We start from the raw sequence: 26795 nt of genomic DNA, 5'->3' as shown, positions 1-26795 counted from the left end.
CGCGGTTAAGTCGCATTTCTTAAAGAAAGAAAAGAAAATGTATGCATATCAAATACTAGAGCGCACGAGACACGTATAGAAACAGCGCGGTGTCCTGCGTGGTATATCGCGCTGTTTCTATACGTGTCTCGTGTACTTTAATATCGATATCGATATATTTTTCATTTCTTTCTTTAAGAAATGCGGCTTAACAGTGTGCACTAAAGGTCGGCATTAATTCTATTAAATTGAATAATAATTCTTGGCTCACGTATGTGCGCACTTCGCGTGTGTGCGTATGACGTCGACCGTTCACACATACATACCGGGATATCATTCCTGCCGGTGAGTGTACATGGTATTCGAAAAATATGTTTTATTTATAAAACTTCTTTTGTTTATAACTTTTTAATAAACAATGAGCGACGGCTAAAACCTTTTGAATGTCACTCAGGAGGATGATCTTGACAACATATGTCAAGGTCAAAGTAATCGAGGCGGGCTTCCTTCATCGAAATATCATTACACCCATCTAGCCATAGTTTTTTATATTTTTCATTTGTTGGAAATCTGAAATTATTAATGTACTTATGACATGTAGCTTTATAACTTCAACAATTAGGAACAATTGTTGCTACTTACGAATGAAAAGAAACATTACTTCTTGCAGAATCGTTTAAATTACAAACAATGCACTTTCGAACCATTCTAAATAAATTATTAAAAATAATAAAAAAAATTTCTAAATATTACAATTTTTAGTAACCTCAAAATGCTCTGTGCTATGGTCACTACCCATAATGCATCATCATAATGCTTCCAATGGGTGCATCCAGAAACACAACCGCTCACTGAGCGGCTCAAGTAGCAATCGAATGTGATTGGTGAATTCAAAAATAGAAATCAATCACACTCAATTGCTATTTAGCCGCTCAGTGAGCGGTTGTGCTTCTGGATGCATCCATTGTATAGTATATGTCACGCATGCGCACAATTTATTTCCGGATACTATTAGAGAAAGAAGTACAGACACAAATTTGCTTGTATTGCCAGTCCATATTTATAAGATCTGTGGCCAGATTGGTCTATTTCTTTGTGTTTGGTGTTCGTTTGAATCGAGGAAATCGAATGATTTCCAAAAAATGGATGAAAGAGAATTTGGCCGCAAAATTGATGGAGTTAAGGTTCCAACTCATTCCGTAACACTCCTATTCTCCACATTTGACTTCCTCGGACTACTACTTGTTCCCCAGTATGAAGAAATGGCTGGCGGGAAGGAGATTTTATTCAAACGAGGAGGTGATTGCGGAAATGAATGCCTTTTGCAGAGTTGGACCAATCCTATTATTCGGAAGGGATCAACAAACTGGAGCAGCGTTGGACGAAGTATATAAGCCTAAAAGGAGACTACATTGAACAATAAGGTAAATGTGAAGGAGAGTGGTGTCCTCACGGATTTCGTTGAAATTTAACAATTTAGCTTATTTTAGTGCGTAAAACACGAATCTGTTAATTAAAACTGTCGCTCTCACTTTACGAAAAAAGTTATAAAGCACTAAAGTTGACAGTTGTTTAGGATTAGGAAATCTGTCATACTGATTAAAGCGACGCGATCACATGTTTCGTGGTTATATGCACATGCGTAATGCCGAAAAGTGCGCGAAATTAGAAATGTGATAAAAGAGTGTAATTGAATAGATCACGTGACAGCTGTTTGATAGGTAAGTAATATTTTGAAATGATTGTCTTTTGTTTTATTACATGCTACATCTCATTGTATACATCTCATACGATTACGAGTCATTAAAATGCAGCTGCATGAGTTTTTGGCAATAACTCACGATAGAGATAAATTAATAAATTATTTAATTGAAAATAAACTCATAAATAATGAAATATACTGTCTAAAGTGCAATAATAAGTTAAAAATAAATAGACGTAACCTTTTATTTTGTTGCCAAAAGGTACTTTATAAAAAAAATGTGCATAAAAAATATGTAAAGAAAATGTAATTTTAAAGCAAGTGCAAAACTTGATACCTGGTTTAATAAATCTAAATTAAGTTTAGAAACGATATGTAGAATAACTGCATATCCACACGGAACATGACATCCATTGGAGGTCCATATAATCTCCATACCTCCATGTGACCTCTATCTCCACGGTGGATGTTCAATGGATCTCTAATAGAAATCCATATTATCTCCACGGTAGATGTTTGTAAATTTATCATGGATGTCCATTAGACGTCGGTTATGGATATATGATAGATGTGTACACATTTCTCTTAACATAAATAATTTTTATTAATTATTTTTCCTAGTATTGGTAAATATTATTTTTTGTTACTTTATCTTATATCTCACTAATAATTATAGTCAGTGGAAGTAAAATTTCATTGTAAAATCAGTAATCGCGCTAGTTCGTTCGTTTACCGCTATGGTGCGCTATTTTTCTCGTACTTGAGTTTTAGTCATGAGAATTATATAAAGCTTGCAAAAGGCGACAGATAAAATTAAAAGTATTACTTCGATCTAATTTCTGATACAGTTTCAATAGAGGAACTTCAGATATTAAATCGATTTTATAAGTCGGACAAGTAAATGTCCGGCCAATAAACGAAAATGATCCGTTCATTATCTATTTGTTACTCCATATAACGTACATATGACATCCATGAAAGCTCAACAAAACATCTATAATGACTCCATATAACGTACATATGACATCCATGAACGCTTCATTCAATATTTATAATTACTCCATATAACGTACATATGACATCTATGAATACATTTAATAGATGTCGAATGGAGGTATGAAATGCGGAACTGTGGATGTCTAGTAGATGTTTACGGGACGTTTCATGGACATCTAATGGAGGTTTCGAATCTCCATGGTAGACGTCTAGTGGACATCCATTAGAGGGTTTTGTTTCGTGTGGGTATTTTATCATGTTGAGACTTCCTCGACAAGATTTTTTATGTATAGAGTTAAAAATTTCTAGATATTTGGTTGTTGATTGGTTTTCCTTTTGTCGAGAAGTAAGTATAATGAATATTAATATATTGATATGTTACATATATTAGTAAAATTTATAAAATATAATAAATCTTATATAGGTTTGCATATCCTGGGCCAAAAAAAGTTCAACTAAATTTGGAGGACCCAATACTATCGAGATAGACGAAGCAAAAATCGGCAAAAGAAAATATAATCGAATTGTTAAAGGGAATTGGATTTTCGATGGATATGAGCGCAAATAAAGTTTTTCTTGTGCCAATTCCAAATTGCATAGAAACAACTCTTTTAAATATAATAAAAGAATGGATCCTACCTGGGACAATCATGTCAAATTGTTGGAAATCATATGACTACTTAATCAGCGAAGGTTTCCAACATCTGAAAGTAAATTATTCCATGAATTTTGTCGACCAAGATATCGGTAAGTACACATTTAAATACACATTTAAGTACACATTTAAATATATATAGCGTTACAAATTAATAATATTAATATACTTTTATTTATTTTATATGCAGGAGCCCATACTCAACATATTGAACGCGTTTGGAGAGAAGAGTTAATATTCCACGATATGGGACACGCTCTTCTCACTTAGTGGGCTATTTAGCAGAATTTCTCTTCAAACGCGCTCATAAATATGACGAATGTTTGAATAGTTTTTTCTGTGCGATTACGGAATTGTATCCACCGAAAACTTATCCCAATAAAGCAGATGGAAGCTAAAACAAGATAATTTTAAGTTTATTTTGCACAATTTTCATTAATATTTCATTTTCGAGTAAATAATTTATCAGTCAACATTTGAAATTGTTATATTTTTATTCATCAACCGAAATTATAATAAGGAACTGCGCGCTCGAAATTTGAATCTTGTACTAAAAATAATAGATTAAATTTTAGATTTTTATTGCATATTTTATTTTTTTGAATTTTATTGCATAAATCTTCGCCTTACTAAATGTTTGATGAGTCATTACATTATACTAAAAATGATAGATACGGAAAAGATTAGCGAGGCCCCTACGCAAGGGAGAGTGCATTTCCTCAGACACTCTGTATATACAGGGTGTGCCATTTTAAATAACGACCTCAAATATCTCCCGAATAATACGTTTTACAGAAAAATGTTTCAGACAAAAGTTGTATGGTTTCGAGGGGGCCATAAGATGGTATCATTGGTTTGACCTTGAAGAGTCATTTGAAGGTCACGTGAAGGTCACTTCAATTCTTTTAAATGGAACACCCTATATATTTTTGCACATTCTTGTAGGTCATCTCGAGAGCTTTCCAAAACACTTATGACAAAGTATTTTTCATTAAGTACTTTCCGAGTTATGAGGCTTGAAATAATTTCTTAATTTTACATAAACCGTAAAATATCTTGTAAAATATTCATTTTTCGATTATCTTACCTTAATAATTTTATGTACAAAATAATGAGAGGAATCAATTGGTGTAAAGAAAACAATTGTTTCGAAAGAAAAAATGTAATTTGCAATTAACAATTACATTTTTTTTTCGAAACAATTATGTGTTTTAGAAATTATTTCAAGCCTCATAACTCGGAAAGTACTTAATGAAAACTAACTTAATTATAGTGTTTTGGAAAGCTCTCGAGATGAGCTACAGGAATGTGCAAAAATATATAGGGTGTTCCGTTTAAAAAAATTGAAGTGACCTTCACGTGACCTTCAAATGACTCTTCAAGGTCAAACCAATGGTACCATCTTATGGCCCCCTCGAAACCATACAACTTTTGTCTGGAACATTTTTCTGTAAAACGTATTATTCGGGATAAAAATTGGGAGTTCCATTTAAAAAATCAACTTAACCTTCATATGACCTTGAGTACTTCATCCAAGGTCAAATTCTTATCATCATTAGATACATTTTATTTAGTCCTACAACTTTGTTCCTTATATATTTTTCATTATAGTTGATCGTTTTCGAGATATTTGACCGTTTCCAGACTTTTCCAACACCCTGTATATATTGTGATCGCGCTTTTCCGGACCGTACGATATAGGTATATATACATTTTAATATTAAAAAAAATAAATTATAAATTTAAAAAAGCTTAAAATAATATTGTCTCTCAGAAAATTTTTCTTGATCTGTGAAATTATTAACAAAATATAAAAGATCATATTGCGTTTGATTTTTAAAATTGTTGATGTGAGTGAGGAAGAGAGTTACTCTAATGTACTTTCTCTTAATACATATTTCATAAACGTGAATTAGTGAGGATTTCAAATACGACTAATCATTAAATTAATTAATTTTTTCATTTATGAAAATATTGCTATTATAAATTTTCATTTTGTTGATATTAAATTTGTAAATTCTTATTTGTTATATTCTATTTGTTTGACCATAAAGTATATTATTTTTTACACCACTGGATATTAATTATATATATTTTTTGTTGTTATTATCGGACTGAATACATAACAGTAAAGTAAGATACAGATGTCTTTATCAGCTGTAAGAAAATATGCATTTATTTCTTTCTGTGATATATTACTTAATACGTGACATATTATGATACATATGAAATGTTTCGTACCGTGGCAAAGCATTCTAAAGATGCTGTAAACAATCCACCGATGCTTAGACCAAAAGCTTTGTTACCTCTTTGCAACAGAAATAGTATTAGCTTTTGTATATGTAGAGGAGCTGTATACCAGCAGACATTATATCTATTATATGTGAAAATATAATGAATCAATAAAACTTTAAGAAAAGTGGAAAGATCTAATGAGATATATATTCATTTTGTGCACTTTTTGAATTTACATTTTTTTTATTAACATTTATATACATATATAAAAAAATGATAAAATTATGTAATCTGAAGATATTTCTTACGCTGCGGCATATACGTCATTATTATGATCTATAATTTCTTGTCCGACAAAGTTAGACAAAAACATGTATAATATACAAACAACTACAATGTAAATAGGTAATAAAAATTGTTCGAAGTTATATACTGATGATGCAACCTGGAACACCTAATATACACATTACGAATTTCAATGTTATAATGTGTAAGTTTATAAAAAGATTATAAAAGAGTTAAAAACATTTTTTAATAGTAATTAAATAATCTGTTATATTTTAAATCATAATTAAATATTAAATCATTATTAAATTCGTTTTTTATAAATTAATAATCTATTTATTAGTCATCTTTATTCGACTTATATGTAGATTTTATTTCCATCGCATTACATATTGTATTTATGCAGATTTTACTTTCATAATATTCTTTTTTATTAATCTTATAAATATACAGGTATATTTATAAGATTAAATTTCGAAACATTACAAAACCTATTAAATATACAGGGTGTCCCATTTTAAAGGATCCACTCAAATATCTTAGAAACACTGCATTAAATCGAAAAATATTTCAGACATTAGTTATATGGCTTGAAGGGGGACATAAGATGGTGCCATTGGTTGGGACACCCTGTATATAATAATACTAGATTTTTAACTATACTTATGATTTTTAAGAAATAAATCGATTACAAGTTAAAATAAGTAAAACGAAATCTTAATATTCATACAAATCTCAATATAAATAAATTTATAAATTTTTATGTTATTTATAGCAATGATATTGCGAATTATTATTTAAAAATTAATAATTGTTAACTAAATTTTCTTATAGCTGAAAATTACCAAAACTATGATAAACTGCATTTAAAGATTTATATTAGATAGAATTATATTAACAAATGATCAAAAACATTTTTAATTACAAATTACAAATTTTATAAATGGTCCAAATGATAAATCAATAATAATCAAAAAGAAGGCTATTTTAGACCAAGCAGAGCGCAGGTGGTAATGCGTGACAAAATTATTTTTTTTTTTCAATAATTCTTTATAAATTCAATAATTCTTACAAATGTTTCGGTCCCTTTCAGACCCTCCTCAGTGTGACACAATAATATTCATATCAGATATAAAAGAAATACAAAAATAAATAAATGAAGATTACTGTACAGGTCGAAGGATAAAATTGTAAAAATAAACACAGTCAAACAAAAGAAATAACGTTAAGAATTTAAAATAAAAGCAGAATAAAACGCAAAAATCGGGGCGCAATACAATATCCATTGCTTCCAAAAACGCTACGATGTTACCTAACAATCCTCACCGTCCCGCGCAACTTACAACCGTCCGCCTTTAAAAATCATTGATGTCATTGTTCCCACGAAAACGTTGGCCACCAAACTCACACTCAAACACACATAATATTAGTTACACCAGTAAATTAAGATCAATGTCTTCCCACATTCTAAGTGTTCCTGCAAAACCTCCCGTTTATTCCCTGTGTCCTATTTCCGAATTGCCTGGACATTCATCCTATCCCATCTTTTTGAATCCTTCTTCCTTTTCCCAACCTTGTAATCCTTCCGTTGTGACTCCTAAGAGGGAATGGTTTTTGAACTTGTCTTCGATAAAAGTCCCTGATAATACAGGGGCTGTTACAATTGAGTGAGAATTTCGGTCTACCTATAACCACGAATAAAAATCAGCATGTGTATGAGATGATCAAACACATGGAAAAAAATATTTTCAAGTAGATCCGGTTGTTGCTAAAAACCATTCTCTTCCTATTTTTGAGAAATTTTTATTTTCTTCTCCTTCTACTTCGCACATTGAATCTACAATTGTCAAGGCGTTGAAACATACGAAAAATTTTTTAAAATTACATCCGGATTTGGTTATCACCAAAGCCGATAAAGGAAGTGTGACAGTTGTCTTAAATAAGAATGATTATTTGAATAAAATGGAGGATATTCTGAATGATAATGATACGTATTTAATAGTTAATAAAGATCCTGTGAAAAAGATCACGGTTGATTTGCGTTCTTTGTTGTCGAGATGGTTAAAGCGGAATTACATTTCTCCTGCAAAAAAGAAATCTTTATTTCTTAGCGACGGGATCCTTCCCCATGCGTATGGTTTGCCTAAGATCCATAAAAAAGCTGTCCCATTACGTGTCATTGTTTCATCGGTAAATAGCCCTTTGTATGCATTCGCTTCGTTTTTACATGACATCATACACAATGGCATTCCAAAGGCTAAGAGTCACATCGAGAACAGTTTTGAATTAGTCAAAAAATTACAGGGGCAGCATTTAGACACACAGCATAATATTTTTTCATTAGATGTGGTCTCGCTGTTTATCAACGTTCCTTTGGAACTGGCCATTGGGGGCATCGGGAAGAGATGGCATTTCATTAGCCAAACTACTGACATTCCTTATACGGAATTCATTGCTGGCGTACGTCTTGTGCTCAATTCGAATTTTTTTAAATTTAATGGGAAGATTTACAGGCAGACTTTTGGCACACCAATGGGTTCCCCACTATCCCCTATTTTGGCAGACATAGTGCTCCAAGATATTGAGGAGAGAGCCATCTCTAGAATACCGATCTCGATTCCTTTCTATGTTAGATATGTGGATGATATTCTGCTTGCAGCTCCTCCATCTTTCCATACAAATATATTAGACATCTTTAACTTTTTCCACCATAGGTTGCAGTTCACTATTGAAACTAGCAGAAACAATCACGTCAATTTTCTTGATGTTTCAATTGAGGTGAATGAGGGAATCTTGGAGTTTGATTGGTACACAAAGCCGACTTTCTCGGGCAGATTTATGAATTTCTTGTCACAGCATCCCATGAGCCATAAAAGAGGTATTGTTTTTGGGTTGTTGGACAGGATTTTTAGGCTGTCCCATCCCACATTTTTACAAAAAAATCTTAGAAGAATCATTGAATTACTTCTTAACAATGATTACCCGTTGGATTTCATCTTCTTGAATATCCGTTACAGATTAAAATTTCTCATACATTCCAATGGGTCAAAGAATCCATCACTAACGGGTTCTTGTCCGTCTTCTTTTTTTTACAATGCCTTATATAAGAAATATTACGGACAGGTTCTCTCCTGTGGCAAGATCGGCAAATAAATCAATGGCGTACGTAATCCCAAATAAATTAAATAAAATCATTAAAAAACACAAGGATCCCATACCTATTTACAATTGCAGTAACGTAGTTTACAAAATTAATTGCAAGGAATGTGATGCGTCATATGTGGGGCAAACCAGCAGGCAACTCATGACGAGAATTAAGGAGCATCGCCTTAACATAAATAGACCTTCTTCGTCGTTAACTGCAATTTCTGAGCATCGATTAGAAGGACATGAATTTGATTGGGAGAACGTACGAGTCTTGGATAAAGAGCCGATGTTTAAGAGGAGGATGGTTTCGGAGATGGTTCATATACAGCAAGTGAAAGGGTTAAATAGACAGGAGGATACAGAGCTCCTTAGCAGTTATGCCTACTATTCCATTTTAAGGAAGTGTACGTCGAAGCACCCCTTTCGGTATCAAGGTTTAACTCCCTTTAAAGTTACGCTCCTGTGGCTCTCCCCGTTTTTGTTATATTTCTGTGTCTCCTAACAGTCGGTTGTTATCTTGGAGTCTATGACTACGTTTACACGGCTTCTAACATCGATTTAATAACGCTGATGTTATAACTCCTATTTAAAGTGAGTTGTGTTTATACGTTCAAGCTTATCCTATCCCCACCAAGCTATAATAACTTAATAACTTTCGAGTGAAGTGAGTCCAAGAAATGATACCAATGAAGTGATACTAAATTTGCAAACAAGAGAGAGTTAAGATGTTTAATTTATCGGTTGGTATTATTGTCATCGTTACACTGCGGCCGTTTACACGTCCTTTTTACGTCGATGTAATAACGCTAAGCCTTTTCGCTAAACGACTTTGAGTTACTACATCGATGTAATAACTTCATCAATTCCTTTTCCGTTTTCCGTTGTTAGTTTTCTATAAATTAATTTACTCGAAATTATAATATTTTCATGGTTTAATTCCATTTTCAACTCTCAGTTTCAATTTCTTGATTGTGTCTTTTTAATAAAATTATCATCCACCCCGCCCTTTACAGATTTTTTTACCAATGGTTTGCCATGTCGCTTGAGCATTGACTGCACGGGATCCTTTTCTCTAACGTGTGTTCTTTGGGAAAAACGTCAGGTTGGATAAATTTCGATTGGGTGTGTTTGAGTGTGAGTTTGGTGGCCAACGTTTTCATGGGAACAATGACATCAATGATTTTTAAAGGTGGACGGTTGTAAGTTGCGTGGGACGGTGAGGATTGTTAGATAACATTGTAGCGTTTTTGAAAGCAATGGATATTGTATTGCGCCGCGGTTTTTGCGTTTTATCCTGCTTTTATTTTAAATTCTTAACGTTATTTCTTTTGTTTGATTGTGTTTATTTTTACAATTTTATCCTTCGACCTGTACAGTAATCTTCATTTATTTATTTTTGTATCTCTTTTATATCTGATATGAATATTATTGTGTCACACTGAGGAGGGTCCGGAAGGAACCGAAACGTTTGTAAAAATTATTGAATTTATAAAGAATTATTGGAAAAAAAAAATTTTTTTTCACGCATTACCACCTGCGCTCTGCTTGGTCTAAAATAGCCTTCTTTTTATTATTATAGAATTATATTAATTATATTATTAGAATGTTATATTACGTATCGTTAGAATAAAAATATCGGCAAGAAGACGATTAAGTACATTTAGTATAAGACAACATATTACAAAATCCGTCTCTAAAAAAAGGCATATTATTGACATTGTTGCCTCTTTCTTCGTGATGCTGATTGGTTATCTCGATTTGTTGTGCTTATATTTGTACCATCACCGCGATGGTTAACAGTTTTTTTAAATTAATTGTGGTTTTATTTTATTTATATTATATTTAATACTTTAAAGGCAAATGATACGCGCGCAACGTCATGTGTCTAATGTAAAATTTGTTTAATTTATTTTGATAAACACATTTTGATAAAAACATAAAACTTACTTGAAAAATATTAAAACTCAAAGTGATCACTCCGAATATTATTAATAACAAGAATGACATCTCAAATTTAGATATTAAATAATCTGAGAATCTTTAAATATAAGAAAATATATTATTACGCATACTATATATATATTCTGGAATAGATACCAACTTCATAGCCTTACGATGAATATCTATAGCATAAATTATATCCTTGTGAATCAAACTCTCTTTTTGTAAATTAATATCTTGCGATATATAATTCTGCATTGCGTTCTGGATACGGTAACTATGAATAAATTTACAAAATTAGCTTTGAGATAGAATGATTTTAATCTTAATTCATATAATATGCAGTCAAAGACTGCAACGTTCATAATATTATATAAAGTCTAATATAAGTAAATCAGCATTTGTATATTTTTTAGATTATTAAGGATATTTTATATTGTTATACTCTTGTTTAAGTAATGCTTCATACAATTTGAAGCGCTTTATAAAATAAATCGTATTTTAATGTCTTTAATAATATTTATATAAGTTTTTGCGATGTTTTTCGTATTTCAGAGTCGTTTTTCTATTAAAACTTTATGGAATTTAAAAGAAATTATTATTAATGTAACTATTTAATTGTGTTTGAAATAATGTGTAGTTTCAAATACGGAATAAAGTTTATTTCAAATTTTCAATCATTTTAATAGCAGAATTAAGATAATATTATTTACTTATATCCTGTTAAACATATATCAATATCTTCATCCTTGAAAATCATTATTTTCCTAATGATTCAAGAGAACAATTAAGTTGATTAAACAATCCAAGTAATTTTAATAACAATTTCATAGATTTTGGATATCTTGTATATAAAGTGTGAGTCACTTATTTAATGAGATAATTAATTCATCTTTCCGCATATTTGATAGATTATTTCGATAATCCAATATAAATAGCTATTTCAAAATTGCACAAAAACAAAATATAATTATTTTTAACCTTAATATTTTAATTAATTTTGTATTAATACTTTACCTAGCAATTCTAAACATTCCGCAAAAATGTTGAAAATATGTAATGAGCATTGTCCCGGTTGCTATTACTGCAGCAATTCCTACGTAGATAGCAACATTTATATGCAGTTGCCGTAAATATAGCCGGGAATATTGTTCTTGTTTTACAAAATTAGTCGTAATCTGCATATCATGCTGTCGAAACTTGTCTGTTGATAAAATAACGTCGAAAAAATCCGACCAGATTGGGACAGATATATGAACGGATACGATGAAAAAGAAAAACACTAAATAATAATATAAACAAGTAATATGTTAATATTATAGCAATAAAAACTCGTGCACTTTAACTTAAGCGCTATATAACACTTTACATGATTCAAAATAGTTTTTATTTTATGTAAAGGCTTTTGTAATAAACTTGGCTCATTAATGAAATTGAAAAATGAACTATGAAACGTAATTAAAGAGACATTTTCTCACTTATTAAAATAATCGTATAATATTTCGCATTGTTTCCATATTTTTCAATGATCATGAATTCATTGTTGTCCTTTATATCATCATAGATAAACTGGAGTTGTATCATTAAATATATTACCTATATTATTTGTAACAAGCTTTTATTCTATTTATCTTTTTGTAAAGTATCATAAAGACTACTACGAAGTTTTAAAATAAATGTTTATTTATTATATGAACCTACATTACGATATAATAGATATTTGACTTACTGTTTCGTCATTAATGTAAAACGAGTTGTATGTTAGTGTGAAACTAATGCAAGCAAATGCGAGAGATAGAATCTTAATGACAATGTCAATAGTAAACTTTGAAGTTAGAAATATTATAAGCTGTAAATAATAATTTTCTTCAAAATAATTTATATAACAAGTATCTTTATTCTTGATTAATAAATTATAAATTCTATGTTGTTATAGTTAACTTATCTCATGGCAATATAATAAATTAATTTTATATAATGATTTTTTAAATAAATAATTTTTTGTAAGAGAGAGACAAATATATCGTATTAGTGATATAATTATATTTATATTATTACAACATGGTATTAATAAATATATTTGTTTATTTATATTATTATATATAGTCTGAGATATAATACATTATAAATATACAATTTTATTTTTTTATAATAAAATATTCAATGCAAGTTGAACGTAAAAGTAAGAAATTATCAAAAAGACGATAAGATAATATACTTACAACATTAGAATATATTATATTTAGATATATATAATATATTAAATAATATACTTAGGATGAAATATATTCTTATAAATAATCATAATTTTCGACCCATTTTTTATTAGCAGAAATCTTTACATATTACCACTCATATACAAGTTTTATTAGATTATATTAATAAACATTTATAAATATTATTAAATATCTTTATTTTATAGATTATAAATTTAGAATAAGATAAAATCTAAATATATTTATGAATATATAAATAAAGAATAATACTTTATATTATTTAATTGCGCTTCTTCGGAGTTTCAGAAGTATCTCCGATATTCAATTGCTTATATTTCAATTGATATCTTTTTTAAATAAATAGATTGAGAAATTTTGCCAGATAGAAAAAAAGTAGCTCACATATACACGCAAACACACACTCACACACACACACATACACAAAATTAGATTTTAGAATTCATATAATGCATATTATAATTAAAATATTTTAATACATACTTGAGATACAATAAGGATTGCTTCAATGCTAAAGAAACAGATTGATTGAAATCGAGTAAGCGTTGACTTCTGATAAGGCCATAAACTAATAGTCAACAGTAAAATTCGGTTAAGATTAAAATACCGATCTTCAATACTGATCATCTCTCTGCTAGCACTAGAACACATTTGACAAAGATGAAGTCGACGGACATTTGCTTATCCCCACCATTCAATTGGTTGATTAAATATTCCCAAAGTCCTCTTTTCTAGTATAAATTATTACGCTCCACAAAATATAAGTTAATTTTTGTAAAATGTACCATAATTGTACCAAATGCAACACGAAAGAACACAGAGTATGACTATAAAACGGAACACCTGTAATTTAATATTATTTTGTCGAGGGGCAGCTGTCGATTAAGCGATCGATTTAACGCCGAAAGAAATTAAACACATGTTGTTTTCACATAACATTAACGGAAAAAAGTGTATGGGTTACGAAAGTGACGCAAGCGTAGTCATCATTTTTTCAACCGCGCATATCCACGTATTTAGATATAGTATATGTTTCTTTGTACTATATGCAATCCTCCAGAATAAACGTACTTTGAAACTGTAATATTATTAATAATTGTGAACTGTAATATTATTATTAATTGTGAAAGCATTATTTGTTATTGTTTTCTAATAACTACATAATTTTTCAATATTACCATTTACTTATTTTATTTTGTATGTTTTGTTTGCTGTGTGTTATGTTTATATTGTGTATGTTTTGCGTTAAAAATAAAACTAAAATTTAAAAATATTTTAAAATTTGTATATTTAAATCAAATAGAAATTAAGAAATCAGAAAAAATATTTTGAATTTAAATGTTTATTAAATATATCAAATATTAAAGATAGTAAATATTAAATTACAGTTTAAAAATGCTAGAGTGTAATGTTAATTGAAAAGATAATAATATTGTATGTACATATGCATATATATATATATATATATATATATATATATATATATATATATATGCATATGTACATACAATATTATTATCTTTTCAATTAACATTACACTCTAGCATTTTAAAACTGTAATTTAATATTTACTATCTTTAATATTTTTAAAATTGTTTTTAAAATTGTTCGCGATTTTTGATAAAAGCCATTTATTTTCATTTTAAAAGGGGTGTAAAAGTGATTTGGGACACCCTGTATATATATATATATATATATATATATATATATATATATATATATATATATATATACAGGGTGAGCCATTTTAATTAACGCACGCAATTATTTCGGAAACAAAGCATTTTAGAGAAAAATGTTTCAGACAAAAGTTTTATGGTTTCGAGGGGGCCATAAGATGGTATCATTGGTTTGACCTTGAAGAGTTATTTGAAGGTCACATGAAGGTCACCTTCAATTTCTTAAATGAAACCTACTATTTGTCATTGCATATTCTTGTAGCTTATCTCGAGAGCTTTCCAAAACACTATAATTAAGTACCTTTTCGTTACTTTTTCGTAAGTACTTTTTGAGTTATGAGGCTTGAAATAATTTCTTAATTTTACATAAACCGTAAAATATCTTGTAAAATATTCATTTTTCGATTATCTTATCTTAATACTTTTATGTACAAAATAATGAGAGGAATCAATTGGTGTAAAGAAAACACATAGTTGTTTTTAAGAAAAAATATGGAATTGTTAATTGCAAATTATATATTTTTTCTTCAAAACAACTATGTGTTTTCTTTACACCAGTTGATTCCTCTCATTATTTTGTACGTAAAAGTATTAAGGTAAGATAATCGAAAAATGAATATTTTACAAGATATTTTACGGTTTATGTAAAATTAAGAAATTATTTCAAGCCTCATAACTCAAAAAGTACTTAACGAAAAGGTACTTAATTATAGTGTTTTGGAAAGCTCTCGAGATAAGCTACAAGAATATGCAATGACAAATAGTAGGTTCCATTTAAGAAATTAAAGGTGACCTTCACGTGACCTTCAAATAACTATTCAGTGTCAAACCAATGATACCATCTTATGGCCCCCTCGAAACCATAAAACTTTTGTCTGAAACATTTTTCTCTAAAATGCTTCGTTTCCGAAATAATTGCGTGCGTTAATTAAAATGGCTCACCCTGTATATATATATATATATATATATATATATATATTTTTTTTTTTTTTCTAAAAGTGCCTCTGTAAATCTTAAAATTGACCTTGAAAAAAGTTACATCGCGTCACATAGTTCACAGTTACTCTCAAGGTCAATTTTAAGATTGACAGAGGCACTTTTAGAAAAACCGTTTGATACAAAAGTTTCTTATTTTTGCACGTACAATTCGAATCTGTAATAAAAAGTACCATGTTTCCCTAAAAAAATTCAACTTCCGATCCGGATAGCGTATTTCCGGTCGGAATCAAAAGTTGAAAATATCAGCATTTGATAGAGCGTACCCGATTTACTTGAAAATTGTTCGCGAATTTTGATAAAAGCCATTTATTTTCATTTTAAAAGGGGTGTACGGGTGGTCTGGGACACCCTGTATACAGGGTGATTCTAAATAACTTTATGCTTTTGCAAAAACATAATCTTGACCGAATTCTAAGACGATTTTTCCTTTGGCAAAATTTCATCCGAAGCTTAGTTTTTGAATTATTAAAGGATGTAGTTAACGTATGACGGGTCGAATACAAGAGGCAGGCAAGGGTGACGTGATTCACCGTCAGACGCGGGTGCTTACGCGGGGCGCCTGCTGCGATCAGCTGGTCGCTATACACATACAGACACACATGCGAACACATACATTCTCTCTCTGTCTGTCTGTCTGTCTGTCTCTCTGTCTGTCTCTCTCTCTCTCTCTCTCTCTCTCTCTCTCTCTCTCTCTCTCTCTCTCTCTCTCTCTCTCTCTCTCATTCGCTCACTCACCTGTAATTTTTTTTTTTTTTTTACGAGAGAGGGGAAAATGCATTTTATGCATACCCACCGGTCGATCCAGTGAGTTATGTGGGACTCGAGTACCAAGTCGAATTACCAACTCGGTACTCCCTACCCACTAAAAACCCCTCTCTTTTCACGAATTTCCTTTGACACACTGTCCCTCTGACTTCCCGAGATCTGTTTTCACATAACGTCAAAAAATAGTTATTATTACCTTGTTCGATGACTTTTGATGTATTGCTGTAATTGCTTGAAGGAGAAATGAATTTTCCGATAGATCGTACGTTCTCAAATTTAACGTAGATATCACGTTGCAAAAGACAAGAAATCCACACTAAATTATTAACTGAAAGTTTTTCTCCTTTCATGAACTGTATTCTTTTATAAACTTTAACGTAATCACATTTATTTACTCACTCGATGAGACGAGAAATTTACTAATGACTCTCACTAATCACTATTAATCACTGTCGAATAATAACTGTTGGCGATTAAAAATCACTCGATGAAAGAAACACGCGCGGACACGTTACTACACGACGCGACGACGCGACAATGCGACGATAATTACTCGGCGACTGCAAGCAGTTTTTTGTCATGGTAGGTTGCGGTAGGTTAAGGTACTACTGGCGCAATCGAACGCGATCATGTGTTCGATTGAAGAATGCGGTAAACATAATAAACATTTAACATATTAATATTATTATTATCATGAATGTGTGTGATATCCATACATCGTATGATATCTATTTAAAAATTAATTAGATTAAATAAGTGTTTTTAAAATATTTATTACTTTTACTATTATCTTAAATAAATATTTAATATTAATATTTTGTATGATAATACTTTTATCAATAATAATTAATACTTAATATCATACAAAATATTAATATTAAATATTTATTTAAGATAATAGTAAAAGTAATAAATATTTTAAAAACACTTATTTAATCTAATTAATTTTTAAATAGATATCATACGATGTATGGATATCACACACATTCATGATAATAATAATATTAATATGTTAAATGTTTATTATGTTTACCGCATTCTTCAATCGAACACATGATCGCGTTCGATTGCGCCAGTAGTACCTTAACCTACCGCAACCTACCATGACAAAAAACTGCTTGCAGTCGCCGAGTAATTATCGTCGCATTGTCGCGTCGTCGCGTCGTGTAGTAACGTGTCCGCGCGTGTTTCTTTCATCGAGTGATTTTTAATCGCCAACAGTTATTATTCGACAGTGATTAATAGTGATTAGTGAGAGTCATTAGTAAATTTCTCGTCTCATCGAGTGAGTAAATAAATGTGATTACGTTAAAGTTTATAAAAGAATACAGTTCATGAAAGGAGAAAAACTTTCAGTTAATAATTTAGTGTGGATTTCTTGTCTTTTGCAACGTGATATCTACGTTAAATTTGAGAACGTACGATCTATCGGAAAATTCATTTCTCCTTCAAGCAATTACAGCAATACATCAAAAGTCATCGAACAAGGTAATAATAACTATTTTTTGACGTTATGTGAAAACAGATCTCGGGAAGTCAGAGGGACAGTGTGTCAAAGGAAATTCGTGAAAAGAGAGGGGTTTTTAGTGGGTAGGGAGTACCGAGTTGGTAATTCGACTTGGTACTCGAGTCCCACATAACTCACTGGATCGACCGGTGGGTATGCATAAAATGCATTTTCCCCTCTCTCGTAAAAAAAAAAAAAAAAATTACAGGTGAGTGAGCGAATGAGAGAGAGAGAGAGAGAGAGAGAGAGAGAGAGAGAGAGAGAGAGAGAGACAGACAGAGAGACAGACAGACAGACAGACAGAGAGAGAATGTATGTGTTCGCATGTGTGTCTGTATGTGTATAGCGACCAGCTGATCGCAGCAGGCGCCCCGCGTAAGCACCCGCGTCTGACGGTGAATCACGTCACCCTTGCCTGCCTCTTGTATTCGACCCGTCATACGTTAACTACTTCCTTTAATAATTCAAAAACTAAGCTTCGGACGAAATTTTGCCAAAGGAAAAATCGTCTTAGAATTCGGTCAAGATTATGTTTTTGCAAAAGCATAAAGTTATTTAGAATCACCCTGTATATGTATATGTATATGTATATATAATCATGCATGTATTATGTTTATTAAAATTTAAAATTCCAAAAAAGAAATATATTTATTAATAATAAAATATAATTCGTTGACCATAATTTGATACATATCTTGCTATTATTATCGTACAGAATACATGACTGTAAAATAGGATAGAGATGTGTTTGCTAGCTGTAATGAAAAATGGTTGGATTATTGATTTTGTTTAGCTTCTTTTACATGTGTAACAGATTCATATTAATATATGAAATATTACCGTAGCAAAACACTGTACAGAGGCTATGAATAATCCACCAATACTTAGACCAAAAGTTTTGTTGCTTCTTTGTAAGAGAATCAATATCAGCTTTTGTATGTCTAGCGGAATTATATACCATCGAATTTGATACCTATATATCACAATAATACATGATAAATTAATAACTTGAGAAAAATTAGAACTTATTAAGTTTAAGCATACATATAATTACATATACATATATATATATATATATATATATATATATATATACTAGGAAAACGAATTGGGACGGCTTCAGGCTAGACTTGAAGAATAGACTAATTACCGTTCCGACTAGATTCCATACCAGGGATAACCTGGAAACTGCCGCGGCCTGCTTAAGCAACCCTATCTCGGATGCCTTTGAGGCAAACTGCCCCCTGAAACTTATACGGTCCCAGACCAAAGTCCCCTGGTGGAACAAAGAGCTGTCAAAGCTCAGATCCGAGACCAGGAGACTCTTTAACAGGGCAAGAAACTCTGGCTTGTCTTTGCAGTGGGAAGCTTTTTGGAACGCACAACGCAGGTATAGCAAGGAAATAGTCAGAAGTAAACGCAGCAGCTGGAGAGAGTTCTGCGCAAGCATCGAGAGCGCTCCAGAGGCCTCCAGACTAAACAGAATAATCAGCTCTGACAATCGCACCCAGTTGGGATGTCTCAAGCGTCCCGACACAGGCTACACAGTCAACCTCACTGAATCCATCGAGCACCTTATGGAGACTCATTTTCCAGGTTTTCGAACGGTTGACAATCTTCCTACCGCCCGTGTGACACCCAGGGAAGTTTTTAAACCCAGGGATTGGTCACTAGCGGCGAAGATAGTCCATCCCAAAGGTGTTGAATGGGCTGTTAAAACCTTCAAGCCCTATAAATCACCTAGACCAGACGGGATTTATCCCGCCTGCTTACAAGAGGGTTTGAGCCTTTTGATAGGCCCCCTAGTTAAAGTGCTTAGGGCTAGCGTAGCCCTTAGACACGTGCCCCTTGTCTGGAGTGACACCAGAGTCACTTTTATACCTAAACCAGGCAGAAACGGCCATATCTTGGCCAAAGATTTCAGACCCATTAGCCTTACCTCCTTTGTTTTGAAAACACTGGAGAGACTGATAGACAGCCATATTAGGACATATCCCCTTACTACCCGATCGCTGGCACTTTCTCAATACACCTATAGGGCAGGCAGATCCACGGATACTGCCCTTCATCACCTTGTGAGCAAGATTGAGACACAGCTGGCGACTGGACGGTATGCCCTAGGATTATTTCTGGATATTGAGGGGGCATTTGATACTACCTCATATACAGCGATCAAAGAGGCCATGCACAGGCATCACATCCCCGAAACTCTGATCGACTGAATGCAAAGCATGCTATCGGACAGAGTTCTGACTGTTGACTATGGAGATAAAACTTTGAGTGGTCTCCCGGCCAGAGGTTGCCCGCAGGGCGGCGTTCTCTCTCCGCTCTTGTGGTGCCTGGTGGTAGACGAACTTCTGGTCAAATTACAAGAAGCGGGCCTTCTCGTTTGTGGCTATGCGGATGACGTGGCTGCAATCATGAGAGGCAGCTTTCTCTCAACTCTTAAGGAGCTCATGGATAAAGCACTTAAGATTACTCAAAGCTGGTGTCAAGCCAAAGGTCTCACGGTTAATCTGTCCAAGACCGAGGCCAGAAAATACAAGCCCGAACCTATAGGGCCTTTGAGGCTCTGGGGCAAAGAGCTACCATACACTTCTTCAGTGAAGTACCTGGGGATACATCTTGATCCCAAACTAAGCTGGAAATTTCATCTTGAAGTCAAACGTAAGAAATTTTACACCTCCATGTGGGCATGTAGAAGGGCTGTAGGTAAAACGTGGGGCATTAAACCCAATATTGCCCTCTGGATCTATAAAGCCATTCTACTGCCCCGTCTCACATATGCTGCGGTGGTCTGGTGGCCCAGGGTGGAGAAAGTGGGGGCCAGGAATCTACTCAGAAGCCTACAGGGTTGCGATGGGGGCCATGAAAACCACCCTTACAGAGGCGCTTGAGATTGCACTCTGTCTTCCACCTCTGGACCGCTTTATTATCAGCACAGCCAAACTTTCTGCCTACAGACTAAGGTGTCAGGGTGAGTGGAGAAGACGGCATCTTGGTCATGCCAGGCTATCGTTCCTCCATGAACATCCATTCTCTCTGCTGCAGGATAGAATAGCTAGGAAATCCCAGGTCTCTAAATTCTTCAAAACCCAGATACCTTCTAGGGAAGATTGGAGTAAACCAGAACGAATCTGCCGGCCAAACTGGGACATCTGGTACACAGATGGCTCAGGGGCGGAAGGACGATTTGGAGCTGGAGTCTACGGCTCAAGGATTAACCACAGGGAATCTTACTCCCTAGGGGAGCTGGCCACGGTTTTCCAAGTTGAGGTTCTAGCAATCCTTGAGTGCGCAAACATCTTAACCTTAGTTAAAGCCACCAATAGAAATATACTCATCTGCTCCGATAGTAGGGCAGCCATTAACGCTCTAGCCAAGACCACCACTGAGTCCTCGGTGGTTTGGGACTGTATGCTAGTGCTCAACAGACTAGGCGAATCCAATAGGATCACCTTAGCCTGGGTTCCCGGTCATCAGGGAATTCATGGCAATGAAGTGGCGAACGGCCTGGCAAAGTTAGGCACCCTCGAGGTCCCGGCTAGACAAGTCGTCGGCGTCCCCTTCACCATAGGTAAAAGACTCATCAAAGAGACTCATCTCTGAAACGAGAACATCTGGTTTCGTGGGGCCAGGTTCAGGGTTGTCGTCAAGCCAAGTTATTGCTGAACCGACCCCTTCCTAAAAGGACGGATGAACTCCTAACTATGAGCAGAAAGAAGTTCAATATCTCCATTGGCCTGCTCACGGGCCACTAATTAATATTTTGTATGATAATAATTAATACTTTTATACTTGTGAAATGGTTCTGACTCCATTTGACAAGTTTTTCAACTGATAAAATGGCTTCAGCCGGCTTAAGGAAAGGACTATTTCTTGCAGCTTCTCGTTTGAACAACGCTCCAATACCATCTGACGCTCCTTTTCCGTGCGCAGTCGCATGAACATGCCATTCAGCTCTAACTCCAAAGTCTTCTTCATGATGAATCAAGTTTTTCATCTGGAATTTGTTTTTGAAGTGTTGCTTGGCCCCATCGCTAAAATAAATAATTTTCCTTACGTTCAGGTTCTCCTTTAAATAGGGTATTAACATTTTTTGCATGGTGTAAACTGCGGCAGTATCATGACGTGTACTTTCTGATAAAAATACGAGGCTCTTGTGTTTAATTGTGGAATCTTCTTTGAAATAACACACAACAGGAAAGACTGTGCATTGTGTGTTATTAAACTGGAATGCTTGAGATGCATCTTGAGCAATGTACTTGTTCTCAGAAAAATCCATAACAACTAGTACTTCATCATCATCTAAATTGCCTTTTTTAACATTAAAGAATTGCGACTGCTGTTTCGCTAAGAATGAGTGAGGTTTCAAAAGTAGAAACTTATTACTCAATTCTTCTATAAATTCTGCTGTGGGGATGATTTGAGTTTGCAATGTTGATCTGTCTGTGCCAGCCCATGCACTAAATTGTACGTGATGAATATTCTTCTCCTCTAATAATTGCAATATGTATTGAGAAAAGTCTGCAATGCTTGGGCACTCATCACATTCACCAAGAAAGCAATTCTCACTCGGATTTTCGCAAGTGATTTGTTGTAAAAAATCCTTATAACTTTTAATTGGATTTTCAGAATTTTCAGTTAGCTTTTCAATATTAATCGCATCCAATAACAACTTACAATTGTGATGAATAATACAGACACAGACGGAATGGGTTCCACTGCCACCAGCAAGGATACATTCTTTTGGACGAAGTTGTGCAAATTTGCTAAAACTTACGGGAAAGTCTTCGTTACTTTCTTTGTATAAACAAAAGAGACTCTTCAAATCTAAAAGTAAAAGACGTTTCTGCATCAATGAACGCCCTTCCTCATTCTTTACAGAGACAACATCTTTCTTGCCAGGCATTATCCTACTATTTTCGTCACTAGTATAAAAGTTCACTATATTTTCTACAGTAGATTTAGATAATGCTTTGCCAGCCTTCGTTGTAGTCTCTGCCAAAACGCCATTTGCATCTCTAAGGTCTTTAGCTTTCTTTGCAAATGACCAACTGCAGCCAAATTCTTCTGAAATCTTTTTGGCACTCTATGTTTTCGGAAGTACGGTGAGAATACGTAATCTCAACGGATCATTATTTGGCAAGGTGGAAAATTTTTCTTTTAAATCACTCATCATATCTTCTAATTCAATTTCCCTTTCTGAACGAGAAATATCACTACTCACCTCCATTTCATTTCATTGAGGTTCTAACGCTTCAGAGTCTCCTCTATGAATTACAGGCTCATTTTTTTTGCGTCTGCATTCCCAACAAATTTTAACGGAATCAGGAAGATCAGGAAATTTTCGTTTCATACTGGCAGATATCTTTCTCAAATCCTTACCTTTGTGATTCAAAACACCAAAAGCTTCGTAAGGATTGCAACATCTGTCGCCATGCAGGTTGTTCTCACTTGCCATACTGATTACCAAACTCGTAGTCAAATAAAGCAAAATGTTGAAACACAAATGTTAACAAATAGTGCTTTTTAAAATAATCAAAACAAATAAAGGAAAAATCAAAACTCAAGCCAAAAAAACAAAAATGTTGAAACACAATTTTTAACAAATCATACTTTTTACATTAATGAAAACAAATCAATTTAATAATCAAAAATTAAAACTCAAGAAAAAAACCAAAATGATTAATCACAATTTTTAACAAATCGTGCTTTTTGAAATATAACAATAAATACAATCTGCAAAGAAAATTATTAAATTATCTCAATGTCAAAGCATATAATGTTTGTAAAACGAATCAATTTCATTTGTTTTTACAAACATATGAAAAATAAACGGAAAAGAAAAAATACTAGTACTACATTCAGAAACTTATTACCACATTGCATGCGGGAAACATACTTTTACGTTTTTTGCAGTCTGTCACTGGAGCGCGGGTCACGTAAAAGTACGTGATTCACGAAAAAACGCCCGCTGCACGCGTAAGTCCGCGGCGAAATATACCCGCATGCAATGTGTTAAAAACTATATTTGACGCCTTGGATCGTAGAACTCGCCCGACGTTCGAACAGCGGAAAATAAAAAGTTTAGAAAGTAGTCGTTTAATTATTTTTTGTTATCAATAATAGTAGGTCGGTAACTGCACTCTTATCGGTTCACGGACAAAAAGTGTCGAGGGAAGTTTAGAGTTGAACAAACTTCCAATGAGACTTTTGTTCTTTAATATTCAAAGAAGTTTTCTGGAAAATTTCAAATAGATTGATTGTAAATTGGCTAAAATATCGTTTATTTAATAAAGCGTGCGGCGCCGTCAACAACTGCTCAGCGTGAACTAAACCGCATGGATTTCCTCCTCGGCACTTCTACTTACTCAGATTTAATTTAAAAAAATTTTTTCTTTTAATTTAATTAGCTGATTATTAAACAAATCTCGTTAATGATATATTAAATATTCACAATTTTCATGTGAATTCGATATAATTTTAAAAAATCGTCCACCATATTGGATCCGCCATTTTGAATTTTAAAAATCTAATGTCAGATTCGTGTTCAGCGACACCAAAAACCCCCGAGTAACGAGTTTCAAGCGAATTTAAGCAATTTTATGTACATTGTCCGCCATATTGGATCAGCCATCTTGAATTTTTTATTTTGCCACTTTGCATTTAAAAGTAGATATAATTACCTCAATTTTAAGCCATATTAGAACTCTTTACGTTAAAACCAACTTTGGGGGCGGGGGTCTCTCGTTGAGAAAGAATGCCCCATATATATGTATATATATATATATATATATATATATATATATATATATATACATCTTATACTATATATATATATATACACAGGGTGTCCGATTCCTGAGTGACCAAACGAAAAGTAATGGTAGATTGGATCAAATCAAAGCTGCCAGATCTCCGCCGCAAGCAACATGCAACACGGCGTGGAGGGGGTAATGAGGATGTGAGCGTAAGCGTACGTGTGAGCTCGGCGCTTCGGCTAGCTTCGGATAGTAGAAGAGGACAGAATACAGTCTTCTGTCTTCTTCCTACCAACGAAAGCGACGGCCGACGCGCGACGCTACACGCTGCTCGCTCCTCGATATCTCGATATGCGCTCAATGTTTCTCTTACAGCTTTTTTATCGTATAATATGTTTATAATATGTATGTGTCTATTATATATATATATATATATATATATATATATATATATATATATTATAAATATATTATACAAATATATATACAAATATAAATATATACTAATTATATGACAAAAATATATTATAAAACTATTTAATATAATAATTGAACTTGTTTTCTCCATACATATACATTTAAAATAATAAAATAAAAAAATTTAATGAGTGTGGCGATTTTCCACACCACCCACGGGGTATCACCAATGGCGCGTTAGGTTTTTTTATATGGACCTTCGCCTAGAGCCCTATTATACCACATTGCATTATTTTGTCATTTACAAGTATGATGTCTGTTATACAGACAAGATAATTTTTATACTCTTGCTTTCCACAAATATGATGTCTGTTACACAGACAAGATGTTTTTAATACTTTTGCTTTCCACAAATATGATGTCTGTTACACAGACAAGATGTTTTTAATACTTATGCTTTCCACAAATATGATGTCTGTTACACAGACAAGATGTTTTTAATACTTATGCTTTCCACAAATATGATGTCTGTTACACAGACAAGATGTTTTTAATACTTATGCTTTCCACAAATATGATGTCTGTTACACAGACAAGATGTTTTTAATACTTATGCTTTCCACAAATATGATGTCTGTTACACAGACAAGATGTTTTTAATACTTATGCTTTCCACAAATATGATGTCTGTTACACAGACAAGATGTTTTTAATACTTTTGCTTTCTACAAATATGATGTCTGTTACACAGACAAGATGTTTTTCACGTACTTACTTTTACAAGCGTAATGTTTTTAATAAATTTATTATTTATGAGATGAGGGGCCAGCTATGTCAATAGTATCTGCAGCATGTAACCTTAAAATACTTTTATTTTTTTTAGCAACGGTAACATATAATTTATCCGCTGACATAAGAGACAAATGCTTTTCATCAATTTTCATTTTGATAGCTGTCTCGCCTCTTGTTTTTAATGCAGATTTAAATACACAAATAGCATTAACAGTAGCTGACGAAAAACTGTTACGTTTTTTTGTTTTTAAATTATTTAAAAGAGAAAACATTCTTTCCGGATCGGCATTTGAATTTGGAAGAGATCTAATAGTACTTATAACATTTGTTAAATTGGGATATTTAGCAAGATTATTGTGTCGATTTTGTAAAATTTTTTTCCACATGCTGTCGAAATTTAATTTAGAAAAGTTTTGTTTTTCTTCCATTGTAAAATCTGATGATAAGGCCATCCATTCCTTCTTTAAATCATCTTCATCAAAACCGCCGATAGTTTTAGCTATAAAAGAAACATCATTGAATGATGTTTCTCTATTGTTATCAAATAAACTTATATATGGTCTAAAAACTTGTAACTTTGATAAAAATATATTATTTAGAGGTAATCTTTTACGAATTTCTTCTGCAGCAGTCACATAAAATATTAAACAATTCTCTCGAACAATTGTAACTATGTTTATGTGACCTTTCAGAGTTAA

General features: G+C 32.8%; 1 protein-coding gene and 1 pseudogene across 1 annotated transcript in view; one reads left to right on the top strand and one right to left on the bottom strand.

Annotated features, from left to right (window-relative positions):
• The first annotated feature begins 1233 nt into the window (after window positions 1–1233).
• Window positions 1234–3730, top strand: LOC145963992 (uncharacterized; annotated as a pseudogene).
• Window positions 3731–5438: 1708 nt separating this feature from the next.
• LOC145963779 (uncharacterized) overlaps window positions 5439–26795 on the bottom strand; it is a 57157-nt gene continuing 35800 nt past the window's right edge. The window contains exons 7-9 of the mRNA XM_083086011.1: window positions 5876–6021; window positions 5574–5706; window positions 5439–5489 (exon numbers count right to left, since the gene is read on the bottom strand). Of these exons, the coding sequence (XP_082942137.1) occupies window positions 5439–5489; window positions 5574–5706; window positions 5876–6021 (330 nt within the window). The remainder of the gene's footprint in view (window positions 5490–5573; window positions 5707–5875; window positions 6022–26795) is intronic.

This window comes from Camponotus vicinus, unplaced genomic scaffold (genome assembly GCF_025532165.1).
Source record: "Camponotus vicinus isolate PSW18456_S1 unplaced genomic scaffold, iyCamVici1.0 SCAF_13, whole genome shotgun sequence".
Classification (NCBI taxonomy): domain Eukaryota; kingdom Metazoa; phylum Arthropoda; class Insecta; order Hymenoptera; family Formicidae; genus Camponotus; species Camponotus vicinus.
Note: the sequence above shows the minus strand (reverse complement) of the source record. Positions and strands in the feature narration are given on the sequence as shown.